Here is a 22,657-nt window from a genome sequence, read left to right as displayed (position 1 = left end):
TAAATTTCAGAACTGAGAGCAAGCTTTTTCTTCTTTAATGTACTGATACGCACATTAAGTTGTTTTTGCCAAGATCTTAATTGATAAAAACATACTAATGGCACCATGTGAATGCTTTTTCATATGTTACCAGGTCACAAAAATCTTTGATAAATTATCATTCCTATCAACCTCATCATTAGAGACAATGCCTATATATCTGTTAAGTTAGCCTTTCAGTAGCCAGATAATGTTAAAATAATTCCTTGGTAGAAGATTAAAAAAAAAAGTCAAATCTAATAAATGCCAGATTATCATGTGCCACAAAGGAATCATTTTTATGATTTTATAGGAATAAGAAGTTTCTCTTACATGTTTGTGAAAGAAATACTCAGATCAGTACGCATACCAAAATCTTGACCCTTCCTTAAGAGATGCAAATTGCTAAAGCCTAATTCTCTAAACTTCTTTCTCTTTGGTCACATATTACATTCAATCTAAAAAACCAAAATAAAGGCATTTAAAAATGAAACAATCTTATTGAGCCATTTTTCTCAATAGCCTTGGTTGCAGTTGCTCACAGAATAAAAAAAAATACTTAAAATTGAATTGGAACCTAAACTTCTTTTTGTAAGAAAATGTGCATTTCCTGGCAAAAAAACCTGAGGCAGAACATGTTAAGTTATAAATTAATTTGCACGACCAAGTTCTCAGAAAGATTCAATTTATACACAATTAAATACTAAGTAAAAAATTCTTGAAAAAATTTCTTTTTCACTGAACAGAAATGCTGTAATTGTATCTTCTTTGGAGTAAAACAAGGAAAACAACTTGAGAAACAATTTAAGTCAGTTTTGATTAATACTGTTTTATGTATGGTATATGCACAGGCTAAACAGGCTTTTCCACTTTGACCTCTCAGGATTTACATAATGATTTCCCTCAACAGCAAAGACCTCATTATTATTGAGTGGAAAAATCAAGTAGTAGCAGCTAGTGTATCACAGCAAATGGAAATCAAGCAAATCCTTCCCCTTCCATACCACCCATCAAACTCAAGTACTTACAAAGACAAACTCCCTTGTAGCACTGTCATGAAAGTGAAGATCAGACACCTCTGTTTCAGAAGCTGCCAGCCACTGGAGTGCTGCTCTGAGCTGAGGGTCCACTAGATTTGGTTCCAGATCAATATTCACTACTGCTAAAGTCTTTCGTGTTTGCTCCAAACCTAACATTAAAAATAAAATCATCAAATCTATAACTTCAAATTGTTTCAAAAAAAACTCTGTAGTTCACTGTTCAGACTATATTATCTTAAAAACCTCAGTTTAGTACACACAGGTAATATGAAAGGAAAAAATCATGCTGGTCTGAAGTCTTTCTGTTCTTTCACATAAGGAAGTACTGTTTATCCATTTACAATTGTATGCAAACATAGCTAAGTATTAAAATACATCTAAACTTTAATGTCTATTCCAAATGACAAAAATTTAACACAGCCTTTCATAAACTGAACAGCAATGGCTCTCACACTGTCCATCAGTCATTTCCGTTTCCAATAGCTATTTTTTGCTATGCTATCTACTAGATTTTTAAAGTGTATTTCAGAATTCTTTCCTGTACAGGCAGACTGATCAGACCTCCTCTAAGTTTTTCCAAAATATAGTGCTGTTTTTACTGAGGCCTATCCAATTTTTCAACACTTCCTTGACAGCATGAGTTCCAAAAATTAACACAGTATTGAAAGAGCAGTTGCGTTAGTAACACAGTGAAACCATAGTATTGTCATCTTCTGATGATTTTCTGTAACCGCTATCACAGTTACCCTTTGTCACACTCTGAGAACCAAGTACGCATATGCATAGTGGTCTCCAAGTTGTTCTTGAAGTCTCTACTTCCAGACTTCTGGACTTAACTCTCTAGAAACATGGAAGATATTTGCAATAAAAACATACTTTCATGGGCAGTTTACCTCAATCTCATGACTCTTCCAATCAAGCTTATGAAAACTGAGGTACATGAGGTATTCATTCCTAACTGCCAAAGTTAAGCAAGATGAAATATAGATTCCCCCAGGAGGTAAAAGAAAGATAAAATTAACTAGTGGAATTGTCAACATAAGCATGTTTTTGGTGGATAACAGAGTATTTGCCTAGGAGCTCCAAAATCTACTGCCTTTATAGGAGAAACAATCAATAATATAAAAATTTATGACACTTAATGGTTGGAAAGCATTGTGGTAATGTATCACTGGGAAATGTTGGTATATTTTTTACTTTTATAAAATAGATGTACGTTTGGTAATAACAAGGCTTTGTTTCAAATTCTTTGGTGAACAGTCAGCTTAGAAAAAGCCAGACATTTCTAAGTATGACATGAACAGAACCTCCAAATGTACAAGACCAGGTACAAAGGTTTTCTACCCAGAATACTATTTAAATAGTCCTACAATGAAAGTAACAGAAAGAGTCTTTTCAAAACAATAGTGAGATGGTGAAGAAATTAAACTGGAAAAATTTCACCAAAAAATCCTTAATACAGTATAAAGCAGTCTGTGGCACTCCAGGAGACACCTGAACTGTGTAAAGAAATAAAATCAAGCACTACTTTAATCGAACAATTTGAACATTTGAAACGCTAGAACTTTTTGAAGTTGAGACCAAAAGAAGGCAATGGTGTATTGATAACCTAGATGAAATCTACAGAGCAGAAAACTTGTTAATTATAATTATTCTGAGGAAAAAATACGCAATAATTTAGTTTATTTTTGTTTCCTTATAAATTTACACTCAGATCTGATTTTAAAAAAAATAAAATTCAGAGATGTGGTTCATTTCCATACATTTTTCCAGGAGCTTAAAAAAACAAACCACCACACATCTTTCTGCTTACATCAAGACTATTTGATGATGTGCAACATGGCTGCATATCTTCCGTAAGCAGATAGCAGAGGTTTCTTGAAACACTTATTTAATCTTCAGAATACACCCAACACAAAGAAAAGTTCTGTTACAACTTGCCCTAACACCAGCTCATCTTTAAATCAGCCTCATACACTGTGTATTCAGGCTGTTCTCATTTGAGTTAACAACCTTTGGCACTTCAATCAGACTGGAACCAGTGCAGCAATCTGCGAATCAGAAAGCTGTAACAAGATTCTGGATAGACCCTATTTTATGTTTCACTAAGAAGAGAGAGATTATAGCAAATGTATCGAATCCAAGTTTTTTCATTATTTTTCATGACTCCTCTCCCAAGGTTACTATGGCCAGTTTTAATAACTTCTTCAGTACCTCGAACACAGCCACACAAATAAATCCTTAACAAGTATTTTACAAAGAAGTTATTCTATCCACATAAATTTATGCTTTCAACAAGCTGATCAGAGTTCACTACCTTACATTATTAAGTACATGTGTGAGCATCAATGACTAGCATTTCCCAAAGGCTGTAAATTTCAATGCATTAAGAGCTGTATGTAAAGTATTAATCTAAGAATATATTCTGACACTTGACTGACAGGCATTACAATGAATATGGATAATACGGTTGTCACCTTGTTTTGCAGACTACAGAAGCAAAGAATTAACAAAATAATTCGTGCAGAGTGCATGGGTCAAGAACAGTAGTATATGCTGGAATTGATGTTACCTTCCACAGCATCCTTGGAGTCTTCATCTTTATCTTCTGTTCCATCACTGTATTTTAAAAATAAAACAAAAATATTAATACAATCAAATATATGCACACGAAATGCAGTCAATCCTAAGACTGTAATGAAGGTTAAAGGACAGGAAGATAATAAAAGAATTAAGAAGTGATCATGAAAAGAAGCTTTGCTTCTCACATCATTTCATGTCGGAAACAGATTTATCAACTTCACAAGATTTGCTCTTAGGGACAGAAGGAAGAAGAGACAAACAAGAGAAGAGTGTTAAAAAGAAGGCTTGTAATATAAAGACATTTTAAAATAAGAAGAAAACATTGATTTTAATTAAGGAAGACTTCCTATGTGAAAAGGTTGAGCCATCTTATGTCACACGTATGACAGCTATAGGTTATTGGAAGCTGTAAGTCATAAGTGTTCTACAAAAATCAATTACCAAGCAATTTTGAAAGTTTCCACAAGCTAAAGGAAAAAACAGAAATCCTGTAGGAAGCAAGCTCTAGTTTGCATGAAAAAGTAAATCTAAAGACGTGTAAAACTGCAAGCAAGAACATGCACAAAAGGGACCTTTTTGCAAGCAGAACACATTCATCAGTTTAGCACAGCAGAATTTAACTATTCAGTATGGATTAATTAATGAAAAAATCATATTGTGATTAAGTGAGGAGAGTGTGAATAATGTATCAGCATAAAAAATGCACCATATTTTTATTTTCCAAAATGATGATTTCATGCATTAATTATGAGGAACCCATCTGGTTTGTATTTCTCAACTCAACCAACCTGTCTGATGTTGGAAAGGATAAATTCTCCTCATACATATCCCCTTCTAAACCAAGACTGCTCCAGCTACTGCTGTTACCATTACTGCCAGGAGAAGAAGAGAACACAGCTGAACTAGAAAAGAACAATAGCCCAAACTAGAACCTTCATTTTCCTTAGAGCTGTTTTTTCAAGACATTTAATGCAAGACCACTGAAACTTCCTATACAGGTTTGCTGGAACAGGGTACAAACATGATTGTCAGTGCTATTCAGAGCAGCAACGTGCACAATAATGCAAAACTGCTAAGTTTCAGTACACAAGTGAAAGTATTCATTTGTACTCATTAATTTTCTGGATCAGTGCTAGCAGTAATTCCGGCCTCAGGTCTAAGCACATTGCTCATTATTTATAGGAGCTCAACAATTTCAATATGATTACTTATAGGAATACAGATTACAACTATAATATTTGCTTAAGGACTAGCTAAGAGTTCATAAAATTATACATTGTGAGGACAACTGCACAAATAAAATCCTTCCATCTCATTTGAAAAATTCAGTAATGCTCTCCAACAGCCTGATGAGAAGGAATTCTTAGAGCAAATAAAAATTATTTATTTTAAATTCTGAATATTGTTCTACACGCTAATCTTTTAAAAACAGGTGGTTTTATGTATCAGTGAAAACAATACTAAAAAGATTACTTCACTCAGAGTTGATAAACATACTGCATCTACTCTATGGCTACACTCAAGTCAATGCGAAGAACTGAAAAAAGTGAGCATATCGTCACACTGGTATATTTTATGCATTATAATGAGCAGAGTTTGTTAAGTCTGTGCTTATGTACAAGACTGAGCTACTCATATGATTAAATCTCTGTTCTCCAACTTCATACTGCCCTCTGAGCACATCTGGAAGCCTTTCAAGAATAGGATTTCAAGACAACCAGCATCCTTTGAGAAAGCTAGATTGTCTACTATAGATGATATGACAAGCCATGAAGTAACTCCAGAGAACAACTGCTGCAAGATGCCTTCCTCACCTCAGTTTCATGTGACTGTTACAGCTCTTCTTTTCCACACATTCTACTCAAGGTAAATAGTAAAATTTAAAATGACAAATGGTTGAAAGAAACATTTCAAGAGAGGGACATTAATCTCTTTCAAGAGTCCACCACTAACAGTATTACCTATCAGTGTCCTTTGCTTTCCAGTGTGCCTGCTTGGATCCTAATTTCAAAACAGTAACAGCAGGTTAGCAAGCCTGCAATATGAAGGCTAACAGGAAAAAAAAAGGTAAAAAGTTGCAGGTGCTTCATTCAGCACATTGTTGCTTATTTAGACGACACGTGCAAAGAACAATCAAACAGTTCTCCCATTATGCAAAAAAAAGAAAACACAAAATTAAAGAGCAGAAGCTTCCAAAGAAACCAACTTGATTTGCACAGAGAATGCAAATTTGGTCTTAAGAACATTTCTCAAGCTACTGTGTGAGGCTATCACAGTATATATGAAGTATTAAATTTGGTTTGAATTACAAGTATAGAAAATATTTAATATAGCCTATTGATACCAATACTTTGTACTGAAACAGCCTCTTTCACTGAAAGTTATAGATGCATAACACTAGCAGAAGTAAAAGCTGCCCCAGTTCTTGGACTAAAGGAAAAAATACTTGCAATCTAACAGAATGACCTCATGCATACTACTACTGTGATTAGGTAAGAGATTAATGTATTTTACAGATGTAAAACTTGGTCTGAAATAATCATATATATTGAATTTTATGATTACAATGCATAGCAATGTATGAGACTTTTTTGTAATGTGACCTTATTTTGTTTTACAATGCCAAATTAACAGCGTTGAAACTAAAGTCTATTGCTTGTTCTGTGGTTGCTAAACAGACAAAGGCATTACAATGCTTCTATAATGCTTCAGGCAGCTCTTCAACGTGAACCAGTAGAAGAATTTCAAGAAAAGCTTTCCACTTTTTTATACATATATATACCATATATATGGGAACTATGATTCAGATCATCTGCTTTGAGATTCTGCATTATGTGTATACAGTCAAAGTCTATACCTATACATTAACTATAGGGAAAGCTTTAAGACTATTTTACTTCTAAATTTAAGTCACTAACATTAGGCACGCAAAGCAGAAGATACTAAGTCCACTAAAGAACTTTCATTCCTATTTCCATTCAAATGGAACTGCAGAGATCATGCTTTGATAATTCTTTCCAAGTTGTCTTGCTCCCTTGTCTACACATAGTTTAATCCTCTGTGAAGCACTGAAGTACAATTTTTACATTGTTCTGAGATGCAGAGGGCATGTACCTTTTCAACACAGCTACTAACAAAAAAAAAGTCTTTTTTTTTTTCCCTGAAGTAAAGCAAAGCAAGGTAAATTGAACTAGACCACTGTAGCTTGTATTGTTGTGTTGTTTTCTGGGGACTGTGATCCTGTGTTCCAAAAAAATTTCAACTACCATTAATGGCATCTCTAGGTTTATTATTATGAAGACAATTTCAAAAATTAAAGGAGTCGCAAATACCAGTATCCACTGAATACTGCAAACAGCCTGGAAAATACTGGGGGAAGGGAAAGGTCTCTCCTCACCAAGTAAAACTCACTTAATGTTCACTATGCCACTTTATATTGTACTAGCACTACAAATCGGTCTAATGATATCTAGTACCGCAAAGATGGTACAAGCAAGACTGCTGACAGCTTCTTAGACATAAGGAAGCCACTCGCATTAAGAAATAGCTGCCAGGGGAGCAATGCTACCTGATAGTACATTTAAATGCTTCAAATTCACATAGAAATAGCTGCCAGGGGAGCAATGCTACCCGATAGTACATTTAAATGCTTCGAATTCACACGGTTTACATATAATCAGCACAATATTTTTTAAACAGATAGCCCTAACTGTAAGAAAACAACCAACCAACCCACCCCAAACTTTCAACTGCTGTAACTGCATAACAAATGACCCCTCTATGACTGAATGGCATTTTCCTGTTCAATAAAACAGTTTATGTTAGAAAGAGGAAATAAAAGCAATAAATCTTCATCACTGCCATGGAATTTTTTATTTCCTTAGAAGATGCTAACACTGTTTCACAAACGGTGGTATTACAGAATCTTGTTCTGTTACAGAAGGTCTCCCCTCGCCCTACCTTTTAACTCCGGGCAATAACCCCAGATCCTGTCACTTCCACCTGCTAAACCTCAGCAACACAAATGAACCCGTGCACTGTTACTAAGTCACAGGTGGTTTTGTAAAACTAGCTATCAGTTTGAGCATGCCAGTTTCTTCTGCCAACTCCTTCCTATGCAAATTATACCTCCCCTTCTCTGAGTAAAATGCTAATTTAGGTCATTCCTCCTCTAATGAGCCACAGATCTTCTTGCAAGTTACACAAATTATCTTCTTTTCATTTAAATCTGTTTTGGGGATGATAAACAAACAACAAATACAACATGAGCACTACAGGTCCTGCAATTTTTTTATAAATTTTTTTTTCCACCATCAACTAACATGTATTTTATTCACTATTTGTTACTGCCAATATGCTGAATATTCCTCCTTATACTCTGAATTTCATCATATAAGTCTAACTCATTTTTACTCATTCAACAGATGATGTTTTATTAAAATAACTTTAAGGCAATGTACTCTCTTACAAAATTATTCAGTTGTATAAGTGATAAATTACAGTAGTGGTTTGATTAAAATATTCAGTTAAGCAAAACATGAAAAATATCGCAGATGTTTAAGTGAGCAGTTTCACTTTGGTACTAAATAACCTATTTGTACATTACATATGGAAGCATACATCCCATTTTTTCTTTAATCTTGGTGATGCTGGAAGTACTAACTAAAAAGAAAAAACCTCCCTCCAATTTCTGCTATTCTTCCACAGAAACGCTGAACTTTCTACAGTAACATAAGTGGTGGATCAGTCATAAAAAACTACGCATTTCTCATGTATTCCTTATACAGAAGCTCGGGCCACAACTCTCAAGATAATTTTCCCTGGCAACAGGCAGAGACATTGCAGATTTTTTAAATTCCCATTCTAATCTTTGTTAGCCATCAATCAGCCAGGGGAAGTGTACTGAGCAGCTCTGTGGAAAAAGTTACTACCTTGAACAGGTAAGTTCCAGTATTACACACCTGTAAGCTCGTGGTTAGCAGCACATAAATATTCTACCAGTATCAGTTAGAACAGCTTATAAATTCAAATCCCCAAAAAAGACAAAAATAGCTGTTAAAGCTCCTCGTGCAAGTTAAGCTCATATTACTTCTTTTCAAGAATATGTGAATTTACATAAAACACATTCTCAATGATTAAGTTTTAATATTTCAGAGCACAACTTATAAACAGTACTTTCAAGCTGTATTTTACACATGGTGGTTGTTTTTGAAACGCCTGCATCTTTTGCTAATACTTAAATTACATACATACAGTTTTACTTGACGTGACTCCCTGACATCAATGACAATGCATACTCCACATATTTTACAGTGTATAGTATGAATATTCCTGGTCTACAACATTTTGTAAGAAAACACAAAGATAATATTAAAGCCCTTAATGCTTGATGTCAACTTATTTGATGTCAAGATAACTGTTTAACTATACTAACATGTTTATAGTTACCTGTCACTGAGGTGAAGAAAACTGCTGCTCTCATCAGGATGTTCATCTTCAAAACTTAGATTGGACCAACTCCCAGTGCTATCATCACCAATACTAAGACTCATCTGCTGGCTAACAATAGATTCAACAGAGCGAAATCCTTCTCTTCCAACAGAGCTAAACAAAAATTTAAGACAAAAACATCACTGCATTTCATGACAAGCTGTGTTAGTTCACTTACAGCAATTTAACACCATTTCAAAGACATTAAATTTCAAGAGAAAAAAAAGTGGGGAAAGAATCCATTAATTTTTACCCTATTCTCAACACAAGAAATGGAGCAACCAAATGAATTTGAAATTTCAACAGGCTTAGGTCAGGGTTTGCTATTTGGAATTCTTTCACTGCGAGACAAAGGGAGCACCCTAATAATTCTCTCATTTGGAAGAATTTGCTATAAAGCACAGAAGGCACTGTAGCCTTACAGACTGTATATCAAGGTACACTTTTCAAGCAAAAGACTTATCATTTTTGAACTTGTTCACCGTAGGACAGTTTGACTATTTTCTCCTGCCTGCCTTCGGTACAACCAGCTAGGTGGTCTGCTATTGTAGGCAAAGTGCTTAAGTACATGCAAGTGTTTAAAATGTTAGGATTCAATTTTTTAAAAAGGTCTTTCCATAGATGAAGATTTGTCTTCCTGCTTCGAGAAAGTGTAGCAATGCATGACTTGTACAGATTTTTTCCCTCAGGAGATAAATTTAAATTTTTTATCCAAAACACAATCAAGCAAGTATGCTCAATAAAAGGTAGTCTTCAGAAGACACTTCAAAAGATCTAGTTTGGTAATTTTAAAGTCTGAACTCCTTATAAAAAGTCACAATATGAGAACATGCAGTTACGAATTAACTTTCGGGGCAATCTGTGATTATCCATATACAGATGGAGTGGTAGAAAGTTCAAGAAAAATTATCATCCTACGACCACCATAGCAAGCAGCCACTGCAACATTCACTATTTAAAAATAGCCAACCTTAACCACAACACTGATAATACTTTGCTCCAGTGAGCACGAATTTGTGCAAATAAGTAGCTTGAATTGGAACCCATCTGGATAATACAAAGGTGATTTTTTTTCCCCGTTTTTATTAAGAGTTACACCAGCACTAGCAGCAGCTCTTTTCACCATACAAAGCAGCTTCCAGAAACACATGCATTACACACCATACATTAGATGACAATGTAAGAAACACTTATAAATTTTGTCATAGTAAAACCCTAATACTGCCTCCTTGTCACAGATATAATAATAAACAGTATCTCTTTGAATCCTGCACTTTATTGCTTTCATATTCTAACTACAATTTTTAAATAATATTTTTAAGAAGTGATTCAGAAACAGTGTCATCTTTGATACCGTAGGTATAGAAAAACATCACCATTATACTACTTTTTTTTTGTCACATATTGAGTAAGGACTCAACCCTGTTGTGCAGAGATCCACAATATACATCTTATGAGCACTTTTATGCTGCTAGTATGTATGTGTTTCATATGAAACCTTGAAAATTTTAATTCAGTCCCACTGTGGCCTTTAGGATCATTTTTATTATTTATAATGATGCCCCTCTAGAAACAAGGAACAGAAACCTGTAGATAGTGTGAGGAATTCCCACACAAAAAAAGTAGGAAAATAAATATTATTATAAATTGGAAAAAACAACATGGTAAAGATTGCTCTTGAACCTGAAGACGAGATTTCAAGTCACTCTGATCACTGCACAGTCCGTTTTAAGAAACAGTTGCTGTTCACTGCAAAGTTACTGTGGCACATATTTCCTATTTATAGGCCTATTAAAGGAAACAGTATATTAGCCTTTGCTAAATACACAAGAATTTGAAAGTCAGTTCCTTGTCTATTGTACTACTATTTTATAAGGTAAAGTGTGTTTTATTAAGTTGTTTTTTCTTAAAGTAAGGGGTTGTGGGTTTTTTTTTTTTCCCCAGTAATAAGGACACTATCAGAACATAGCCATAATCAAAATAAAACCTTCATACTATAAAGCAACGGCTAGTTTGGCCAGTACCAGATGTTGGTCCTATTGACGAAAGCAAAAATAAATTACTTTTATTTTTTAGCACAGAAGAGGAAAGACAGGTAGTGAACAAACCTGGATTCTGTCATGGTTCACAGATCAACAAAATCCATAAGGCCTATTATTCTGTACTGTAGGTAAAAATAACAGTATTTCAAGTTGAAATAGTAAGTTCCACTTATTAGTCACCTACCAGAACATATGCGTGTTGACATAGCTTGAAACCAAGATTTCTATGTAACACAGGTGGAAAAAAGTAATTTTTTTTCTAGACCTAAATCATTTAAATATCATCAGAAGAATAAAAAGAAAACATTCAGAACATAAAGTGTATATTTCTAAAAAAGAAAAAAAAATTAAAAAAATAAAAATACCTTCTGAGTGCATATTTGTATTAACAGTCCTTCTTTTTCTGGTACAGAATGTAACAAGAAAAAATTATTATTACCTTATATTAACTGCCTGACCAATATTAGTCATAGCTGACGTCATTATTTCAGTAGTAAGGCTTTCAGCAAAACTGACTCCATCTTGTCCAATACCACTGTCAGCTGTCAGACTTGTGTAACTCAGCTCTCCTTCTACTTTCTCTACGGCTGCAGTAGCCCCCTTGTCAGAAAACACTGTCTTCTGTTCTACATCAATGTGAATTTTAGGAATATCAAGCTGCAACACTCTTGATTTTTGACAGGCACCACCAAATCCAGAATGAAGAAAATGCCTCACTGGAATGGAAGCTTCTTGTGCAGGTAGATGATGAGATGCACTTTCTGTACAGTACCGATGTTCCTTCATACTGCAGCATCTACAGACAGTTCCAGAAAAAGGAGACAGTTTCTCAGTATATGAGAGCCTATCCCCATTTTTTCGGTTTTCAGCCACATGGAGAACAGCCGACTCTAAACTCATTTCTAGAGTATCATCTGCTACTTTCCTAGCATATTGTTCAATAGCTTGAATTATGCCTTCACTATAGCCATTTTCATTTAAACTGCCTGTACTATGATACAGTTTATGATCTGGGGAGAAAGGAAGAAATGTCCTAGAAAATCTTGTTTTAATAAGATCCCCTGTGACTTCATCAAATTCAGTCTTTTTATATAGACAGGAATCTGTTAGTGACTTTGGCAAACATGCTCCCGACATTTTCAATTTCTTCCTGACATCACAAGTGATATTGCGAGCAAGGGATTCTGAAAAATGTAACAACTCTGTACATTCTGTTCTCTGTGTGCCGATATTCCTTTCATACCTTTGGTCTTCACAGGGATGAATGCTGCTTTTCACTTGCTGTACTGCATCTTTATTCACTGCTTTGATCAGGTCCCGCTTACCATTTACCTGTGCGCTTTGCCCAGGAAATGTCTTTCTGTTGTATCTCAATTTGGTTTTTCTAGCAGCTTGCTGTAAGCCTGATTTGATAGACCTGTAAGCAAGTCTGCCAGCATACTGATCCATTAACAGTTCAGCATTGCCACCTTCTCTTTTCAAAACTCGAATAATATGATCTGCATATTCGTCTGTCACACTTTCACAGCTTGGGTATTTGGAAGTCAAACCTGTCATGCTTGAACCTTGTGGCAAAGGACGTACAGATGAATCTCTCTCCCTCAGCCACCGGTCCCACACTACACCATGCTGTTCTTTTGAACTATGATCTTTCTCGTCTTTTCTCAAATAAAGGCAATCCACCTGACAGTTAATCCGCTTCAATCTCAACAGTTTACAATGCCTTGATTTCACTATTTTCTTGGCCTCACTGATGACTCTTCCTGCCATATCACCTGCATAATTCCATAAAGAATTGCACGTCCCTTCTGGGATATTTATAAATGCAGTATATCCACATCTTTTGGTTTGCATACCTAACTGAACCTGTCTATTAGCTTCTCTTTCATTTGTTTTACTATCTAAATGGGAAGCAGCCATTTCAGTCGCGATTGAAATTATATGGCTAGCTAAGCAATCTGCATACTGAATTGTTCTTTCTGAATGCTCCTCTTTCTCAACAGGCATTTCAGAATGATCTTCATCTTCACTACTTTCCACTTCTTCAGAAAGTGACCGCATGAGTTTCAGCATAAATTCCTCATTTTCCAGGGAGTCACGTTCAGTTTCAGATAAACCAGTAACGGATGGATTGTACGGTGTAGAAGGTGGTGTTGCAGGTGCAAATTCCTTTGCTAATTCTCCCTTGAGTTTCTTAGATAGTTTTCTTAGGTTTCTCTCAGAACTACCTTGACACGGTACTAAAGGAGTTGGTGGCGGTGTATCAGGCATTACACAAGTATTTCCATCTTTGACATTTGATTTATCTTCCATCTGCAAAGCAACTTCGTTGCCAAACATCACTGAAGAAAAGCTATTTGCATGCAGAAAACAATCAGCCTGTCTGTAAGTCAAAGGTCCTGACGATGGTTTCTGAGTATCATGGTTTTTTGAGGGCTTGTTTAAGTATGTTACGGAGCAGGTTTCTGTGTCAGTCAAGTCCTCTAGAACATGCCTAGCAAAAGTCACAGAGGAACAAGGCGGTGGTGATTTCAAAGAAAACATGTGTCCTTTTTGTTCCTGCCAACAATCTTTAGATTCTGAAACAGAATGAGTTGGAGTAAGAAGAAATTTACATGGATTATTCAAAGGCATCTGTTGTTGTTCCACAATTACAGAAACATTACTTTGCCTCTCAGCCTCTTGCTTCTTTATCACACATTGTTCTTTTCTACTGATATCTGTGTAAGTCTGTGAGCTCACATTACATGTTAAATTCTCACTAGTGTTGCATAACACAGTTTTACTTTCATCCACAGATTGTTTTATGACACACTTGGCCAAGTGATCTGCAAACGTATTCTTGGGGAAATCTTCACCTATACATTGCACATAAGGTTTTTTATCTATTATTTTTCTTGTTAAAAAATCTGTATATTCTTCTACTGCTTTTGTTACTCTAGATGAGGTTATGGCTTCATAAGCTTCATTTACTATCATATCTACCATAGTTCCAGAGAAAGTATTAATGCCTTTCGACCCACTCATTAGTTCCGAATTACTGTTCATTCCAAATCTGTTATTTGTTTGTTTGGTATCATTTTGGTTAAGTAAGAGTGATGGAGTACTGTCAGTATTTTGACTGTGATCTAAACTTAGGTATGTATTTCTGAAAGAAGCAACTTCCTCCTCTCTCTTTCCGCTTGTGAAAAATGGTAGAGTGGAGTCTTTGTATACTTGCATATTGTCATCAGAATTCGGAGCAGTGGATACTTTCATACTGTCATCAGAATTCGGAGCAGCAGAAACTTTTGCTTTATAAGCATCAGAGGAAACCTGACAAAGAGCTCTTCCAGCTAAGGGCACAGGTATTGAACTTACAACACCAGAGGTGCAAAATAGAGCTTGCTGTACTGTATATTCCTTCTTGGAATCTTGGATCGGCTTCAGTGCTACCCTATCATTAAAATTAGGAAAAACTGTGGAAGTCCGTGTTGACTCTAACATACTTTCTGCACTCACATATTTAATGTTGTCCATGGAAACACTAATGGCTGCTTGTGTTGTGAAGGTCACATCAACCTGAGATAGTTCAATAAAAGCCTCCTGAATGACAGATTCAGACAAGTCTCTGGCATAGGATCTTACCACTTTGTCTTCATAATCAAATGATGAAGGCTGTGAAGCTGTAGGTGTCGACGGATATGAAAACTGGCATACTTCCATGATTCCTTCAAACACTAGCTCTTCAGCAAGGTCTGCCGCAAACCGTGCAACGGTGTTGGTAAATATTTGTTTCTTTACATGCCGCAGTTCTTTCAAAGCACCAGTTATAGCTTCACTCACCAAAAAGTTTGCTATCCCATTAATGGCACGCTCCTTCAGGGAGAGTGCTCTACGTCTTCCAATCTCATAAAAAGCCATTTGAAAGATCGAAGAAGTCAATCTAGCAGCTAAATGACAAAGTGCATTGGTGCATGAAGAAACACCTTTTTGCAGGTCTTTAAATGCACTGCCAAAACTTTTTTCAACTAATTCAGTTGCAAATTTTTGAATGCTATCTCTAATCATTAATGACTTATGTTTAGATTTTGCTTGTTTATCTGGCTCCTTACTAGTTTTCATTCTGAGATCTGCAGCTTGACCTTTTTTCTCTTTCAAAGCAATCCCTTTGTGTTTCAAATCACTTCCCGCACATACTTGTTCTGACGAGGACTCAGAATGAAAAACAGAATCCAGTATTTCAAATGAAACACTATCAGCATATGCTGAATAACTATTATAAACTGCATCATGGTGATTTTGACCTATCCCATCTCCACCAAGATTAATTCGGCATAAACATTCAGAAGAACCACAGCTCCCTAGTGGACTGAAAGCCGACGATCTAATAGGGCTGAACAAGCCTCCATTCTCTTCCCCTGATGCTTTAACTGGGCGAGGGGAATCCGGGACCTCAAAGGCGCTGCTATATGGCGATTCTGGTTTACGAGGAGTTGGTTTCTTTACATTGGCTGGGAGAGCAGGACGATCAAACTTGAATTTCTGAGGATTCATTGTAATACTTGCAGAAGACAATTGTTCATGTGCAGTCCTCCTTTTCTGGGAGGGATTCCCTAGGATGGGATCCCTAATACCTTTACAAGTGTTTTCCAAGGCTTGTTCCAGCTCATCGAGCTGATCAAAACTATCAAAAAATTCACTTACTTCTGAGTCTGAATCCTCTATGCCATCTTTCACTACTGGAATTTTTGGCAGCTGAAGTTTTGCCTTCAAGCTTTTTTGATACCCTTCTTCATCTAAGAAGATGATGGGGCTTGGGCTGGAGCAATCTGACTCAGAGGATTCAGCCGGGGAGGAAGAAAACAATGTTTTACGTAGAAAATTAACACCTTGATCAGAAGGATTATATGGCTTATAGAAACTCCTTTGTATCCAAGGATCAGAAATTGAGGTTGTAACTGAATTTTTTACTGAGGACAGTTCCTTAAGTCCCAAAATATCAATAAAAGTAGATGATCTGGCAGATGACTTTCGACGTGCAGAACCCACAAGGATCTTTGAGTCAACAGCTTCTAAACACTGAGTAGGGATGGTCTGTGAAGCAGCATCTCGATGGTTTCGAGATGTAAAGCCGATTGCACCTCAAAAGAAAAAAAAAGTTTTAAAAAGATTGCTTCAAAATCAAGAATTTCCACAGAACTACAGAAAACTGGGATCAGATTTTGATGGCAACTGCTAGGCTTGTTATTTTTCCAAAATACTAGCTAATCCTTCATGATTAAAGCAATCTTTCATTTTTTTCAAATCCTATCATACTAATGTTACCAACATTATAGAAAGTTACTTATTAAAGAGAAACTAATTGATCACTGATATTATAGGTAGTTACTTACTAAAGAGAAATTAATTGGACAAATTGTTTAGAGGACCGAGAGGATATCCACAAGACCTATAATAAATCACTGATATGCTGAAAAGTACCCAACAATCTTCAAACCCCACTTGCCACATCTACAAGACTGAACTGCACAAACTCAAGACAAGGAGGTCATCCAGCAGACACCAGAAGATGACCACTGATGGTCCTAAAAGACCGCACAAGACCCTTCCCATAATTAACTGTGCATGCCCGAAGGGGAGGCACCATATGTAAATGATTTCAGGGAAAAGTAATGATTATACATCCTGATTCCAGGAATTACAATGAATATGTAATTAATCGTATCTATATAATTTGTTCACGGTAACAGTTGGGTATGCACGTTAGGTGGAATGATTCCCCATGCATCCAGCACTGCAATAAAGAGAATGCCTGCTTCTTAATACTACATAGGTGTTAAGAGGTTTATTGCTGATTTCAGTGACACTAATCAAACCACTGACAAATTCATGTATTTTTTAGCACAGAAATTATAACAAGATTCTATTTGATCTGCATCTGACACAGAGATTAGAATCTTTGGTTTATGAGTGATAAATTGTTGTGAAAAGAACAGCAAAAAAATTAAAATTTTCCATTCCATAATACCCCTTTACAAAACATGATTAATGTAAAAAAATTACTATTTCTTTACATTTACTTTCTCATGAAATCCCGACAGCCTAAATTTCAAATATCAATTTCTACAAGTCAACAGCATGCAAGAACTTACCAGCACTTTGTACCTTTGAAGGCTCATCTTCATCTAAGTGTTCAAAAGCTGTGACAAAATCATCCTCAATTGAAGAAACCGACTGATTAGTGTCATCATCTTCTCCATGGGATGTCTCTGTTTGATGTTTTTGCGATGAGTTTATTTCCACTGCGTATCTTATGCCTGTGGTATACTTGCTCAGCAAGGTAAATATATAATCAGCTTTGATCCTTGGGAATGAAGGAGACAGTCTCATCACACAAAACACTTCAGGAAGTTGATTCTGGAAAAAAGAGGGCAACAAGAAAACAAACATAATCTTAGAATAATTTCAACTGTCAGGAGTATCAAGGGATTCCTTCAATGCATTTTTATGAACAGTAAACAATTTACAAATATTTTAAAGATAACAAAATGGATAGAACACTTTGTGTAGCATGATAGTTAAATTCACTTATTCATTTTCATAACTTCTGCATTCTGAACAAATCATTGCAATAGAAGAAACAAAATAAAAGGTCATGTAATACAACCCTGACAATATGTACTCAAGAATGCATGTTAACAATCTGTAGAGGGAGACAGTATTTCAAAGCATATTTTATGCTGAATAGTACTGAATTGTTTACAGGATATTTATTTCTTCAAGGTATTTTTTACCTTATATGCAACATCATTAAATTTAACATACCTGATTAGCCAACACAGCTTTAACAACTTTGCTTTAACAACATTTAGAATTGGAAATAATATTGAAATAAAAATAATGGAAATTATACAATTAATAGCATTCATAATTGTAAATAATTTTTTAGTACGAAAAGAGCCCACTGAGTTTTACAAACACCAGACATTCTCATAATTTTTAGCACTTCTGTTTCAAGAGGAAAAGTCTGCCAAGGGTGAAAGCTGTATCTGAGCAGAGCAGAGATAGATAACTTGACAAGTTTCATCTTCTTTCCAAACTGGCAGTGAAAGGGACTATAGCCTAGCAGAAGCATGCGTTCAGCACCGTAATTAAATATTTGTTAAATATTTTCTGTTAATAATACAGCACTTGAAAGCATCAAGTTTATTTTGAGATCTTCTAACATTCATTTTAAAGAAACCACAGAAAAATAACAACATTAATACTACTGTGGCTAAGATGACGCTAAACCAAAAGCAAGACAAGGTGTGATATGACTAACACTTTATGAGGCCAAATACAATGCTTCTGTAATTAAGATATGCAAGAACACACAAAATTTTTACCTGGTGTTTCATGACATAAGGTTTTGCCAAGGTTTTCTTTACATCTTTGAGAAATATAACCTCATTTTCTTTTAGTTTGCACAACTGGAGCGATTTCAGAACATCTGGAAGTTCTACAGAAACAGCTGCCAACTCCTGATTTAAATACACAAACATATTGAGAATACAAAGTGAAAAAAATAACATGTAAATGATAATGGTTTTGATCTCATATCCCCCCTAAATAGTAAGAGCTGCTAATTTGGGTAAAGCTTCTCTTTTCTCCTTTATTTCTTGCCCCATCCCCCACTTATTCTGTCGAACTGTGGTTTAAAGCTCCTGTAAACAAGCTTTAATTCAGTCCACACTCATCTCTATCTCACCCTTTTACCAAAAGAAATTCCATTGTTTCTCATGGGCCAAAAGAGGCTTAAAAGTCACAAAGGAGAATCTTGTGAGCACAAAAGCAGCTGCACATCCTACAAGTTACACAGCTACAAAGAGAACACTGAACTCAGCTAATCGTGGTTCTCAACAGATCTCTACACAGTCTTAGTGTGCTTTATTGGAATGGTGTTTTAGCACCTTATTATAAAAACAGGGACAAGGCACTTCTTTATGAATGATCCTGGATAGCTTTTAGATTTACCTAATGCAGAAAAGGCCTATGAAAGATTTACGATTTTTTTTTTTTTTAAACAGCCTAAACACTACTGATCCATATGGTACAAAGCATGTCTCCATAAACCTATTCAGTCCAATTTTCTCTAAATTCCATCTAACTCTAGACACAAATAGTTCTTACCCACATTTGAAAGAATGTCTAGCAGTATCATCATTTGATTAATTAGCAACACTGATACAACTTTGAACAAAAATGTTTTCAGAGTTTCTGGTTTTTCATTTTTAACCATCAGCAAACTATTACAGCAATCTCTATCTACTAAGATCTAGACAAAGTAGAAGTGTGGAATTGCACTTTAAACATGTATGTTACGGATCATACTCACATGTAAAGTGCACAGAAGATTAACTACATCTTTAACTTAAAATGGCACAGCACAGCCCCACTAGTTTGCTACAATTCCCCTTTGAAAATAATATTTCCTCATCTAACTCTCCAGGATAGTATCTTAAGGCATAACCATAATACAGACTCCTGGTTTCCCACTAGCAATTCACATCCAGTGGTCAATTCAGTAAAGTTTTAGCTCTGCAGATGACAATTGTGACAACTGTGTAATAGGCACAACTCTACTAAGGAGAAGGTTACAACCCAAAACTCTGATATACACAAGTTTTTAACAAAAACAAACAAACAAAACCCCCAAACCACAAAAACCCACAACCAGCCAAACTCCTCGCCCCACCGAACACCCCACACACAAAACAAATCCCCCCCTCTCAATTTAAGTAAGCTGTTCCAGACCATTCTAATACAAAGACTGACCCAGGCAATATTTTAAAAGCATATAAAACACTGACGATCATATTAAAATAATTATCTTCAACCTTTCAACAATATTTAAGTTTTTAAACCCTCAAGATGCCTATATTTCATTTCTCAAACACCAAAATTCCTTCATCTAAAAAACTAGCTATTACTTAGAAGAAATCACCAGTGCCAAAAAACATTATTTTCCAGTATAGATAGATATATACTGTACCTGCAAATGGGCAGTACCCATCTCTTCAGCAAAACCTATAAATGTAATCTGTAAAATAAATACATAAACATACTGAAGTACAGAAAATATTTTTTTCATTTTCTGCAGATATTTAAGAGTTAAATTCAGCAGGTTTTACCATAAAGCTTTACTCTACTGCCATGAAAACCATACCTTAGGGTAGCATAGCTTGCTCAAACAGTAGCACATAGTATAGCATTACTATTCTCTATTTAAGCCTATCTGACTTGTGAAAGGTCAGACCAGATTAAAGAGCATATACAATCTTTAAACTCACTACACAGAAATTTTTCTAATGGCCTGTTGGCTGGTATACACTGAGCAACACATACAAGCCTCATTATATCTGTTAAAATAAACATGATTTTCCAAAGATCAGTGCTCATCTGTTCCTGCTTCAGGCTGGACACATATAAAACAGTTCCAGTCTGAAATCTGTCCATGCTAACAAACTGTGATACATTTGGATATACTGAAGAGAGGATAATGCCAACACATTATACAATTTACCATGTAAATTGATTAGCCTAGGGCCAAAACACAAGTTACTTAAGCCACATGTTTGCATGCAATATCCAAGCAGACAAACCCCTAAAGTAAAAGAATTAAAATATTCAATCTAAAAAAAAAAAAAAAAAAAGTGTTGCCAGGCTCAGGAACCTGGAATATGTCAGAAATGTCAGCTTTACCTCTGGTTTTTGTGCTTGTGGACAGGGGAGATATTTTACCACATATTGTCCCTCTCTTCTGTCTACAGGTATCTCGTACAGCTCAACATGAACAGACCAAAATGAGTCAGTATTTTGTCTTACCTTCATTCTTCAGTCTCACATCATGATCTATTTTACATCCACTACTCAAGCTTTGTTTCAACCATCAGGTTTCCTTAGGTCTTATTTAGTATTTCCCTAATTACAAATCAATAGGGTATCTGCATGCTCCAAAAAAATCCCAAGGCATTTATTTTCAAAATAGGGTTGCAAGAAAATAAATTTTGCTTCCATTTTGTAGATATGGAATAAAGCACAAAGATTAAGTCCAAACATCAGTAGAAGTATTTAAGTTTGATATGGCTTGGATTCAATTATGTCAGAGCACTATGCAATAGACTGAATTTTATGTATCCAAGCCACAGTTCATACTAAATTTGTAGCAGCTGCTCCCTGTTTCTGTAAGGTAGTCAGTAGGTTCTCAAGTTTAAAAACAGCAAAGAACTTCACTATGTTTATAATCACTTATTATTAACTGGTTCAGTTACTTGCTTGTGCATACACAGAATCTCTAAACAGACAGTGCTAGAAAAAGAAATGGCTGAAGAACAATTCTGTTTTGAACCGTATTTGAGTTTTGAACCGTATTTGAGTTTTGAATACGTTATTTCAATGTGTGACCAAAAAAAAAAAACACCACCCAACACTTTCTTTTAAACTGAAATCATACTAAATATGAAAAATTCTGACTTGTTTATTTCAAGGGGTCTCATGCTGGGAAACTACTGTGCCCCCCGAAAATACCTTCCTGTTTACATCCATTTATCCTTATTTCAGTTATGACAACATCATAAATGAAACAATGCTTTGCAGTAGCATTCCAAATAGCTCCAGACAAAATACAGGTCTCCAGCACTGTATCCACTGTGTTAACTATGAAATTATCCTGTTTAAGCAACGTACCCTTCAGTTCCTACATCTTTCCTTCAACCCCTAAATCTTTTATCTGCACAGGATCTGCAAGACACCTTTCAACTTCTACATCTTTTTATCCGTGCAGTACTCATAATATGAACTGAATTCCTCCACAGAGGAATTAGAAAAAACCTAGTTCTCTGAAGAACATTTTGGGAGGCTTCAGGGTTTGTTGCTGTTAGGGTTTTTTTGGTACTTTGGGTCTTCTTACATGCCCTTTCCTCTTCCTCAAGATAATGATTCCAACCCTTTCAACCCTTTCCTTCTCCCATGGGATAACTCACTGCTGCATACGGCCCTATCTTGCCCAGTCACAGCCTCACACAAACGAAGGCCAACCAGTCCATACGTACTCTGATGGGCCAGCAGAGTGCCGTCAAAAAGACCACACCACTGCCAAGTCTGCCTATTTTTGCCTCAATGACAACACTAATTTGGATTTCTTTATTGTGCCCAAACTCCAGTTTTCAGAGAAAAATAATCACCTTTTAATACCTCAAACATGTCTGAAGTTAGTACACCAGTTCAAAAGTTGTTGGAGAGTAGGCCAGGGAGATAGAAAGGCCAACAGTTGGTAAGACAAGTCTTTTCTTTAAACTAAAAATAGCGTATGCGACACTGTATTTGAAGGTTATCATAACCCAGGGGGACAGAGGAAATGACTTAAAATGGCACAGGAAAACCTAAATTCTGGTTTTCATAAGTCTGAGTAATTACCTCTGCAGTCCTAGTAACGTTCTTTCACTCTGCATATAAGTGTCT

General features: G+C 35.7%; 1 protein-coding gene across 1 annotated transcript in view; it reads right to left on the bottom strand.

Annotated features, from left to right (window-relative positions):
- AKAP11 (A kinase (PRKA) anchor protein 11) overlaps nt 1–22,657 on the bottom strand; it is a 33,507-nt gene that overhangs the window by 3,738 nt on the left and 7,112 nt on the right. The window contains exons 3-10 of the mRNA XM_009698078.1: nt 20,190–20,237; nt 18,544–18,678; nt 17,308–17,572; nt 11,613–16,296; nt 9,090–9,245; nt 4,430–4,513; nt 3,631–3,677; nt 1,047–1,207 (exon numbers count right to left, since the gene is read on the bottom strand). Coding sequence (XP_009696380.1) covers nt 1,047–1,207; nt 3,631–3,677; nt 4,430–4,513; nt 9,090–9,245; nt 11,613–16,296; nt 17,308–17,572; nt 18,544–18,678; nt 20,190–20,237 — 5,580 coding nt within the window. The remainder of the gene's footprint in view (nt 1–1,046; nt 1,208–3,630; nt 3,678–4,429; nt 4,514–9,089; nt 9,246–11,612; nt 16,297–17,307; nt 17,573–18,543; nt 18,679–20,189; nt 20,238–22,657) is intronic.

The sequence above is a fragment of the Cariama cristata genome, unplaced genomic scaffold (assembly GCF_000690535.1).
Source record: "Cariama cristata isolate BGI_N322 unplaced genomic scaffold, ASM69053v1 scaffold3914, whole genome shotgun sequence".
Lineage (NCBI taxonomy): Eukaryota > Metazoa > Chordata > Aves > Cariamiformes > Cariamidae > Cariama > Cariama cristata.
The sequence above is the reverse complement of the archived record's forward strand: the minus strand, read 5'-3'. Positions and strand labels throughout refer to the sequence as shown.